General features: G+C 30.0%; 1 protein-coding gene across 1 annotated transcript; it reads right to left on the bottom strand.

Moving 5' to 3' along the window:
* Positions 1-201: 201 nt before the first annotated feature.
* On the bottom strand, positions 202-2,223 carry LOC145571955 (putative fructokinase-5). Its single transcript, XM_081630970.1, has 5 exons — positions 2,047-2,223; positions 1,064-1,474; positions 821-955; positions 611-727; positions 202-442 (listed from the first exon to the last, which is right to left on the bottom strand). Exons 1-5 carry the CDS (start codon positions 2,221-2,223, stop codon positions 311-313), a joined length of 972 nt encoding a protein of 323 aa, XP_081487096.1. The 3' UTR covers positions 202-310.
* Positions 2,224-11,482: the final 9,259 nt, after the last annotated feature.

The following is an 11,482-nucleotide window of genomic DNA, read 5'->3' as shown; positions in this document are numbered from 1 at the left end:
AAGTTGTGGTACCAAGAATTGTTCAGCCAAGGTAACTTGATCTAGCCTAGTACGATGTATGTAGTTTGGAGTACAAAGTATAGGTCTTCGTGATTTTCTTTTACACAAGTTAAATTGTGTACTAAACTCTTAAATTATCGACGAAAATTATGAGAAAGTGTGTAAAAGACAAATGCGAGAGATATATAGGCATAGAAAGGATCTCATTGTTTAGCCTTTCAAAATATAAAGTACTATTGTTCGTACTTAAACAAAAACACTAAAACTAGTCTTATTCATGAGCAAATTATTATTTAAAATAGAATTTCGATCAATTTCCTTGGTTGATCAACTCAAGTGCAGCAGGTAAACTTGGAAGGCCGGGGATGGCACCCTTCTGGGTTGTGCAAAGAGCGCCACAAGCGTTTGCCAGGGTTAATGCCTCCTTTAGCTTATCTTCATCCTGTTCAATATTGTTATAAAGATTAATTAATTGACAACATAAAAATAGAACCAAAAGATCTAAACAAAAAGGCTAAAGTATGTTATTTAAAGAACTTTAAATTCATCATATTACAAAGAGCAATGTATGTAATAGGACGAATTGAGGATTGAAAATGGTTAGTTTTACCTTCAAAATTGAAGAATCCTTAGCAAGCGAATAGAGAAAAGAACCAACAAATGCATCTCCTGCTCCTGTTGTATCAACGGTGTTTACTGAATAACCCTTCAATGATCCTTTATAATCCTGCAAATTATTCAAATTTCAATTTTCTATTCCAAAAGTTTTATACTTTTATTTATGCAAGAGTATAACAACATATAAACAAGTATAACAAACCTTGGTGTAGTATCTACAACCCTTCTCTCCGTATGTGACAAGGAGGAGCTTGAGGCCGTCGAACCACAATTTGTTCACCACTTCGTCATCACTAGCATCTCCACCGGTTAAGAATTCAACCTCTTCATCACTCACCTAATTCAAACAAATCAAAACAATTTACTAGATTTTAATTATAACGATCAAAACATTTGTTAAGACATCAATTAAAATTAAGATTATCATAAAAGACTACAAACGAACCTTAATGATATCAGCCTCATTCCAAATACTCATAATACCCTCCTTAGCAGCCTCAGGGGAAGACCAAAGAAGTAGTCTCAAATTAGGGTCATACGAAAGGAGAACCCCGGCCTCTTTAGCAGTTTTCATAGCCGCGATATGAGCTGACCTACAAGGCTCAGTGATCAAGCTTATCGAGCCATAGTGAAACACTTTAGCTTGCTTGATTAGGTCAAGAGGTAACTCCGATGATTCTAAGAGCATATCTGCACTAGGGTTCCTGTAAAACATGAATTCCCTTTCACCGTTTTTCTTCAATGTAACAAATGCTAGGGCAGTCCTAGCAACCTTGTCGAAACACACTCCTTCGGTGTTTACACCATTTTTATCAAGTATGTCCACGAGCATCTTACCAAACTCGTCATCCCCAACCTATAACACAATTGCATAAATTAAAACATGAAATCAATTTATTAGAAATTTTCACGAATTTAGTTAATTTAACAGTTAGGAGAATACAAGTACACGTACAATTAGGGTTTTTCATTGATCAAGCAAATCAACACAATATTGTTTTTTTTTTTTTTTTTTAAAGAAAATCAACACAATATTTTAATAACATATAATCAATTAATCAAAATATTAATAATCTTTAAATTGAACCTTAATTTAAAACATCAAATCAAAACAAAAAAATAAAATAAAAAAATTGGGTAACTATACAATAATCTATCAACATTCTTGATAAAAAAATAAATAAATAAAATTAATAAAAAATTTTAAAATATAAATAAAAAATAAAAAATAAAAAAAATCGTTCTCCAAACTAGGTTTCAAAAATATTTACAAATCTAGAATAATACTTCGATTAAATTAATGGTTGATAAATAACTTGTTTATTGTGTTAAAAGCAGAATCAACTAATATTTCGCTAATAAGGTTGCAAAAAATTTACGAGTATTATATTGTGATCGAAGATAAAAAGGATGATGGAATTATATTACCTTTCCTACGAAGGCGGAGGTGCCACCAAGCTTAGGGATGGCGCATGCAACGTTAGCGGGTGCACCACCAGGAGCCTTGATGAATCCACGAGATTCAGCCAACGAAACACCGGCTTCATCCGGTACAAAATCGATCAACATCTCTCCAAACGACACGATTGAAGGTGTTTTTGCCATTGTTTAGCTATAATTGATGAATTAGTCTTGAAATTTGGAGTTTTTAGGCTAAAAGAAGGAATTGAAAATTAGGGTGAGGATTGATGAATATATGGAAGGGTATTAATAATAAGAAATTAAGTAATATTCAATGCTAATCCGTTTTGATTTAGGATTTGGTTGATGTAAATATATCCATAAATTTATTTTGATTATATCTTCTACAATATAAATGTTTTCAATTTCTTGTACCATAATTAATTGATAATTAATCCAATAAAAGCCTCTTTAATCAATTTAAGAAAGTAATTATTATATCTAATAAATTTTTAATTTAATTTAAGAAAGTTATTATTATATTTAATAGATTTTTTAATACGTATGGTTTAATTGTAGTGATTAAAATTTTTTTATGTGGAACTGGTTTATTTTAATTAGGAATGTACTTCGTATATTGTTTTTGGGGTAATAGTATATTGTGTTCCACTAATCACAATTATGCTTTTTATATATTTTTCCTTAAAAATATTTTAATAATTCAGTTATCTATAATATATTATCATATAGATAGAACTTCCTGTTCGTTCACCTTATTAGCTTTATCTTGTCCTAACAAATTTTATTGGATTGAATTTTGTATTATCAATTAGATAAGATATTACAATACTCTTATTAACCATTATCCATAAAATTAGTACACTTCTACAAACTACGGTTCTAGTCCATGATAAAGTCCATGTTGAACTTCTTGGCTTCTGAGAGTGAGGGATGGTTCAAATGGTTAGAGCTTCTTTCCCGATTTAAAGGATTCTGTGATCGATTCTCAATGCAATCCTAACTCTATTATTGAAATTAATACAGTATTATCTTAGAAGTATTTTGCTAAAATTTAATAAGATATACGATGAGGGAGCTAATTAGTAATTATTATGTTTGTATAAGGAGTACTTACTTAAGAGTTTAGTGGATGATCGGCTAAGTTATCATTGGAAATACCCTCTTCAAATTCTTTCTTTGTTATTGATTTGGTGACCTTGGTTCAGCTTTTTCTTTTTCTTTTTTTTTTTTTTTGACGGGTGGTTCAGCTTTTTCTTATTTGTGCCTTTCTTGGTACTAATTGGTTTGATTGGTTATTGTTTTGATACAGATTTTCGGTTTATTAGTCTTGTATGAAAGATGGAAGGGAAAAATGAAAAAAAAAAAAAAAAAAAAAAGTGAAGATGGATACCAAAATTACTAATTACTTCATTTTCATTCTATATGTTCAATGTCAAGATACCTTAAACGAGCACGTGTTGAACATTGTTGTTTTAGTAGTATGTCTTAATAGTCTAATTGTGTTCTATGCCTTCTATGATATGATTCTATCCCATGAATGTCAACCTAAGCTGCAACAGTAATTAGTTTGCACAAAGCAAGAAAAGGAAACAAACTGCTTTTAGATTGTCAATAGGTTAATTGTACGCGAGGGAAAGTGAATACGGCTCACAAAATAACTATCCAATGATACTCATGTTTAGAAATATAGATTAGTAGATTGCGCTTAATACTACAAAAATCTAATATATCACTAATATATAAAGTTAGTCTCGCAGCCAGACAGGAGACAATGACATTTGACATTCTAATTTTTTAGCAAGTGTCACATCATATAAGTAACAATTATAAATATATATGCCACGTTATATGTCTTGTAAGTGATATCGAATAGATTTGTTTAGGATAAAAAAATTGTTTTAGAGTTTTGGTTTTGATAAATTTTTAATCTTTCACAAAAATAAAATAATTTATATTTTTCAATACACAACTTATAGACTTGTAATTTTTGCATCATAAAATTCGTTTTAAAAAATGGTTTAAAACAAGATCCATTTGTGATGCTTCATATATATTTATTGAGTACATTATTTCAATTTAACGGATATAGAAAAAAATTAAAAGAAAATGATTTTTCTAACATTTGAGACTAATTTTTTAAAACTACTTTCTACTAACATACCTAAATTTGTCATGATTTTAAATCCCAAACATAGGTGCTAAACATGTAAGTTTAAAGTCCTAAACATAATAAAATTCTAATTCATGTACAAATCTCAATCTTATATGAGTGATACTCGAGGCATCGTCCGGGCAGAAAACTAATATATAAAGCTTAACTTTTAGCCAGGACACGAGACAACGACACTTGACATTTTAACTTTTCGCCAAGTGTCACTCCACGTTGGCAATAATTAATTATTAGTATGACATGTATGATTGAAATGTTGGATAGATTTAGACATATTTTGTAAGATAAAAAAGTTAGTTTAGAGTTTTATTTTCAATCAAATTTGGATAGATTTTATGAAAAAATTACCACAAATTCTCCTAAAAGGCAGGTGTACGTTAATTTATTGTAAAACGGGTTAAAGTTATGTTAAAAGTATTTAAAGTTACCCTTTATACCGCAAAAGTTATTATTTTTCTATTAATAAATTTTATCTTACAAAAAAACTTATAATGTATTAGATTATAAGTTACCCTTTAAGGGTTTCGTGTCAAAAAAGGGTTAAAGTTACCATAAAAAAAATTAAAGTTACACTCAAACTAACCGCTTTACAATAAAATTAATGTACACCCGTTGTACACAAGACTTAAGCCTAAATTACTAGTTTAGAGTTTTATTTTCCATAAAATACCATTATTTTATACATACAAATAAAATTATATTCCTGTTAATAAAAATTATAAGTTTTAATAATTATTATCTTAATAATTTATTATTTTTATATCATAATATTCGTGTTAAACAGTATTTTTTTCAAAAAAAATCCATTTATGATATACTATACTTTAAAAATTATAACCCATAACTTTAAGATCGGTAGTAATATATTTTTACTTTTCCAACTGAGGGTTTCAAATAAAGTCTAGGATACTCAAATTATTAAATGCCAATGGAACCGTAAAATTAAATTACTCATCTAATTATTCCTTATAATTATTTTATAAGAAGCCAATTAATGTAAGGATTTTTAAAACATAAAATATATATTATGGAGGAAACCCAGGGAATCGCTCGGGGATACGCACTAATTATTATTATGTATATGAAGTGGAGTTTTTTCCAGAATTTTTAGAGCGCCACGTAAAATTTTAATTTTTAAAAAGTTATCAGAGCGCCACCTAGAATGAATATTTTTAAAATGCTACAATCGAATTATGACACGTAAGATTAGTTTTTTTTAAGCGCTATGTAGGATTATAATAAAAAGAAACGTCACGTAGGACTAATATTTTAAAAACAATACAATAGGATTATCCACGTAAGATTAGTTTTTTTAAAGCGCTACGTAAGAATATAATAATAAATGAAAAATTTATCATAGCGTCACATAGGACAATGTCATATTTTAGCCAATGAAAAAAAAGAATTGCAATTTATTTTAGATGTAAAATTTTATATTAATTATAAAAATAAAATCAACGCGTTTTCTGTGTAGTCGGTCATATTGTGTGACCGGCTGAGATATACCAAAACACTAACCGAGTAACCCTTGATCACCCGAGTAACCCCTGATCGATTAAGTAACCCTTGACCAACCAAGTAATCCCGGCCACATGGTGTGACCAGTCATATAAAATTTTGTGAAATAAAATATTACTCCCTCCGTCCCCAAAACTTCAACCCTTTTGAGTTGATTTCGCGATTATTAAGAAATTTAAATAAAAAGAAATAAAAACATATTGGAAAGATAAATTTACATAGGGTTTGTAAAAAAAGTAGAGAGATAAAGTATTAAAAATAAATTAAGAAACAAAATTTTATATGGGGAAGCTAATTTTGCACAAATATTGTTAAATTGGTGGGTATTTTAATTCAAATGGATCGATAATTTTTGGACAAAAATTAGACCAAAAGGGTCAAAGTTTTGGAAACGGATAGAGTATTTTATTTGAAAAAATACAAACAAATCGTGCATCACATGAGCTTCATCTAATTATAACTAAAGAATTCCAAAAAAAATAAGCTCATACGTTGTACACATCCAAATCCAATTCGGATCACACACCTGGCTTGCATTTGGTGAGGCTCGAACTCGAACGACATTGCTTACAACTTGAGCCAACTCTTGTTGGTGTTTTATGTCATATATACTATGCATAGAGTTTATATAGTTGTTATCACATCATATACCTTTTCTTATTAAATAATACAGGTCAAATAAAGTCTGATGAATTGATAATACCACTGTAACTCTTCCTCTTGTAAATGAATTAGTGAACGGGAAAGGGGTTCATTGGGTCTAATCCACTGATTTTATGGGGCAAAGATGGATTTATTTAGGAAGAAGCATCGAATGATGCTCTTATATTTGGGGTTTGGTACGAGGCTATGAAGAAAGTAAGGTTGAAGGTAGCGATATAAGCTTTCGTGATGTCAAAAGTGAAAGACGCCCATTAGAGTTTGGGGAGGAATACACTAAGAGAGTTTATGAGGGTTATATATCAATAAGCCCTGATTTCAGTTTCGATTCTCAAAAACTCACGTCCATTATTGAAAATGGAATACTGTGGATTACCCTGTCATGAAAGTAGGAAGAGGAAGAGTTCATACTTAAACCTTTTAAGATGGTCTTTGATTTTTTTCATCGTACATTTTAAAGTCAACTCCATATTCTCAATCTACAACTTATGTGCTTGATGAACTAAGAAACATAAAAATCAATCTACTACTTATGTTCTTAACGAACTAAGAGACATGAAAATCCCAGAAGGTATATGCATGCATACGGGCTTACTAAGAAAGGCCCGGTCTTTTACAAGCTCAAATTTTTGTGGTTTCTTTTTGTACAATATGCAAATCCTTTCAAATTAAGTACACCACTAGTTTTTAATGGACATTAATAAGGATTAGGATTCATTGGCCAATAGAGATCTAGTGGGTTTGAGTATGGGAGAATAGAGATCTAGTAGGCTTTATTTTATTTTTTTATTTTTTTCGGTGGAAACGAGGGGCAAGCCCCTAAACAAAGGAAAAACTCAACAAACTAGAAAGGCAAAATGAGCAGAAACAAAAAATACAAACAAAAACTAAACACTAATAGAAAGCTACTCCTTATTAGCCGATGGCACCCTCCTCGGAAAGGCCACACCTCTAAGATCCTCCAATAAAACGGCACGAAGATCCTTCGGGACCGCCTCAAAGATAATCAAGTTCTGCTGCATTCGGACGCCATAGTTAGCCAACCAATCGGCCACCCTATTCGCCTCCATGTAGAAATGTCCGATCGTGACTTCCCACCCTTGTCGATCCAAGAGGGCCTTGCACTTTCGGATTATGTGTATAAATGGAGAGTTAGTAGGACTCGGCTCATCTAGTAGGCTTTATGAGAGTATAGAGATTTTGGATAACCATCAAATGGATTGTTAGTTATCTTTGTAAGACTGCTAAATACACGGATTTCCAAATATTTTGAAGAGATACTTGAGAATCACCGTAGGATTAATGGTTCTATCATTTTTGAAGATCTTGATGTTTTAATTCATCCAAAAGATTTTGAAAAAACAGAAGTAAACCTGGGCTAAGATGGGGAAGATTACATCAAAATTTTCGATGAGCCATGTCTAGAGCCAAAATGGAGGCACGTTAGAATGGTTGCTTTTGCAATTACACACTAAGTTAAAGCTCGGTGCAAATCTAAATTTAAAGTAACAGGATCAATTAACTCCACTTATTTTTAATAAAAAATTATTATTATTAAAAATATTGATAATATAAAAATAATAAGTTGTTTAACATTGAACTATTTAATATACGAATGATAATATGCAAATTTTGAATTCAATACACATAATTATATGTGTTAACTAAGTGCAATATAATATTTAATTATGTACTTACACGTAATTTGTAAGTACATAAATAATTTTAATATTATTTGTTTTATTTAATTTTTGATTAATTAATTATTAACAAATTTTATTTCAACTATAAAACATATGCATGACTTAAATTTAGTATATAAATTATATAAAAATATTAGTTACTGTATTAATAAAAAGAACATAAGAAATATATACTTTTAATAATGATTTACAAAAAAAAATTATAATTAGTAACGAAACACATTTTTGTTTCTTATTGAATTATATTTGTTTTGTGAGTCATTAGATAAATGTATTTATATGATTTTTTAATGATTTATTTCAATAAAAAAATTTAATTGAATTAAAAGTTAATTTTTAATATTTAGAACCTACTTATAAAATTTTCTAAATTCGTCACTAGTTGAAATCATTACCGGTCAATGATGCCTATGCATGATATCTTGTTTTTGAGATATTAGATGAACCATCATATTTTTGTTCGTATATGCCCTCTTAGATAAATTAAGAAGTTTCAGACTGTATTTATGAGAACATAGAACGAATGACGTGATCTATTTTCATTTATGGTGGTTGATCATTCCAATACTCCATATAAACATGGAGTTTACATATTTGATATTCAATTGCCGTCTAATTATTCCTAAACTCCTCTGTTTCAACGCTTTAGAAAAATTTGATTATAAAAAGGTGTAGTTGATTAACATGTGCTTTGTAACTAAACAAATAACCATAGTCTTTTGGATGTCATCTTGTCCATTGTCAATGATATATTCGTTCAACTTCCTTTTAATATTAGATGTAACTATGTTCAAACTTCCTCAGCCATAATAAATTCTTTGGAGTTTGACCATCATCATAGCTTGTACCTAATATTTGGTTTCTTAAGATGGCTTTACTGAAATCACCTCCTTTGGCTTTTCTTGAGCTAATAAATCAGTATTTCTTGTGTCTTAGATCGGTAATAAGGGCCAAAATGGAATACTAACATGATTAGGAATTCTTTCAGTGAAATTTTTATTTAGTTCGGCACAACCATTAACACAAGAAAGTAACGAAGAACTAGAAGGTTGTGATAGTGATAGTGGATGGAGCATGGAAGAGAATGGATGGTAAGCGAGATGAAGCAGCAATAGGGTGGGTGCTAGAGAAAGATGGATGGATTTTAAGTAAAGGGAGCAAACAAGTGTTAGGTTCTTCTGCACTACACAGTGAACTGCTAGCAATGAGAGAAGGGATTATTGAAGCTGGTTCAAGATTTAAGCAGATTGAAGTCAGGACTGATAGTAAGTTAGCTGCTAAGGCGATCAGGAACCCGAAGACAAGCCCGAAGGATCTAAGGACAATAGTGGAGGAAATTTGTTTGTTGATTGACAAATTTGATTATTTTTGTTGTTTTCATGTTTCGCGCAGTGGAGTCTCGAAAGCCCATGATCTATCTAGCTGTTAGAGCTAGAAGGGGATCTTAAGAGACTCTTGTCCTATTTGTTTACCGGTTGTCAAAAAAAAAAAAAAAAACGAAGAACTAGAAGGTTGGTGATTGCTTGAAGTGAGTTCTTTTTTTTTTTTTTCTTCTTCTTTTTCTTTTTTTTTTTTTTTTTTTTTTTTTTTTGGGGCGTGTGCCATAAGTTGTCTGTGGATAGGTATTATCAGTTGCCTATCACAAACTCATCAAAGATTTGCAAGAATATTAGTTTGGTGTTTTTGTTTGATTAAATTATGTCCAATTTCATAATGTACGTACAATCATAAAATTGTTAGGGCTTGTTCTCTTCAGCTTATTTTCAGTTCAGTTCAATTCAGCTCCAATCAATTCAGTTCAATTCATTTCTTAATTTCTTTCTCGTATAAAATATTCAGTTCAATTCAGCTCAGTTCAATAAATCAGAACAGGCCTTTAGTTTATCTTTTGAATATCATAACTTATTAACTTATATTCTGAATTGTGAGAGATGTAGAATCCATAACAGTTTAATGTGGAAGATACCATTTGCTGCTTATATTGGGCAATTTGCTGAGAAGCCTCTGTTTGGATTTTTATTTAACATCAATGCAGTAATAGATTACTTCTAGATTTTCTTTTCATATTGAACAACCATCTGATCAATTTAGTATTACCATGTTGGCTTGTAAAGTAGTCTTTTTGGTCTTGCATTGGCCAAAAATATAGTCGAGGATTGTGGAGTTTTTCCTATTATGTCTGTGAAACGTGAATTATTTGCTATGTACTTTGTATAAAACATGATTCGGTAATAGACCTATAGTCATTTCAATAATGAAAATTGACATGTATGAATTCGATAAATAGATGTCATTATTGAATCCAACCTTTGTCCTTCCCTTGATGTATTTTTGTCTTTCCTACTTTGTTATTAGAGCATGAAAATGTAATCGGATTTTCACGTTTAAAAAAAAAAAAATTATAGTTTTGAGGTAGTAATTTATTTTAGTTGGTTGTAGTCCTTGTAGACAAAGAATTAAGAATTGAATTCTTTTAGTTCCCATCAATAAACCAATTTATACGAGTAATAAAGTACAATACGTAAAATCCCTAATTTTGACTTCATTTGTTAGAGTCAAAGTTAATAAAACAAGGGTGAAACACTTGGAAAAAGAGAAATACTTATAATGAAATCAATCAGATAATGAATGTAATGCACATGACATGACACATGAGACATGAGACATGATCCATGACTCCATATCTGTCAGTAATCAACATCAACTTTATTTAATTTAACTACCCACTGCTCTTAATAGAAAATTGAAGCCTAACAAGTTACATTTCTTACCCGTTCTCTGATTCTCTCGTGTCATCTTCTTACCTCAATTGTAGATTATACTCTAGTTAGGCCAACAACATGATGCCCATTATTCCCTCTAAAAAAAATACTTCTTCATATCCATACAAGACTTCAACAATTTGACAATTATATTTATCGACCCACAACTTAAATCATACCACTATTTCATATTATTCATACAACTAAGCAACACACGAAAATTCATGCGTGTGGATATATCAGGCTCGATTCTCTGTTTTTTCTTTTCAGATAGAAGTTTTTTTTTTTTTTTTCCTTTTCAAATGATAGTTTTTTTTAGGTGGTAGTCTTTTTTGTTTAAATGGTAGGTTTTTTTTATTTAAAGAATTGTAGCTTTTTTTTCAAAAAAAAAATAAAATAAAATAAAATTGAGAGGAGTATTTTGGGAAAGTGAAATTTATCACCCAAAACCCCCTTTCACTTTATATATAAGATCTATGATTACATATGAGTAAAAATTTAATATAGTGAAAATATGCAAATAAAGTCACATTTTTTTTCCTGATAATATTTTCTTGTGATAGATTAGTAAAAAAATACTTGGTAAATAATTCAATAACTATTACGGAATAAACAAAGTAAGCACTAAA

The sequence above is a fragment of the Chenopodium album genome, chromosome 12, assembly GCF_948465745.1.
Source record: "Chenopodium album chromosome 12, dcCheAlbu1.1, whole genome shotgun sequence".
Taxonomy (NCBI): domain Eukaryota; kingdom Viridiplantae; phylum Streptophyta; class Magnoliopsida; order Caryophyllales; family Amaranthaceae; genus Chenopodium; species Chenopodium album.
This window is presented reverse-complemented; position numbering and strand designations above follow the sequence as displayed.

Bases quoted from the DNA above. Each gene is read 5' to 3' on its own strand.
- LOC145571955 (XM_081630970.1), bottom strand. From the start codon at position 2,223: ATGGCAAAAACACCTTCAATCGTGTCGTTTGGAGAGATGTTGATCGAT. The intron at 728-820 runs GTTTGTTATACT...AATAATTTGCAG, and splicing joins GTTGTAGATACTACACCAAG to GATTATAAAGGATCATTGAA. The intron at 443-610 runs GTAAAACTAACC...AATATTGAACAG, and splicing joins AGGATTCTTCAATTTTGAAG to GATGAAGATAAGCTAAAGGA.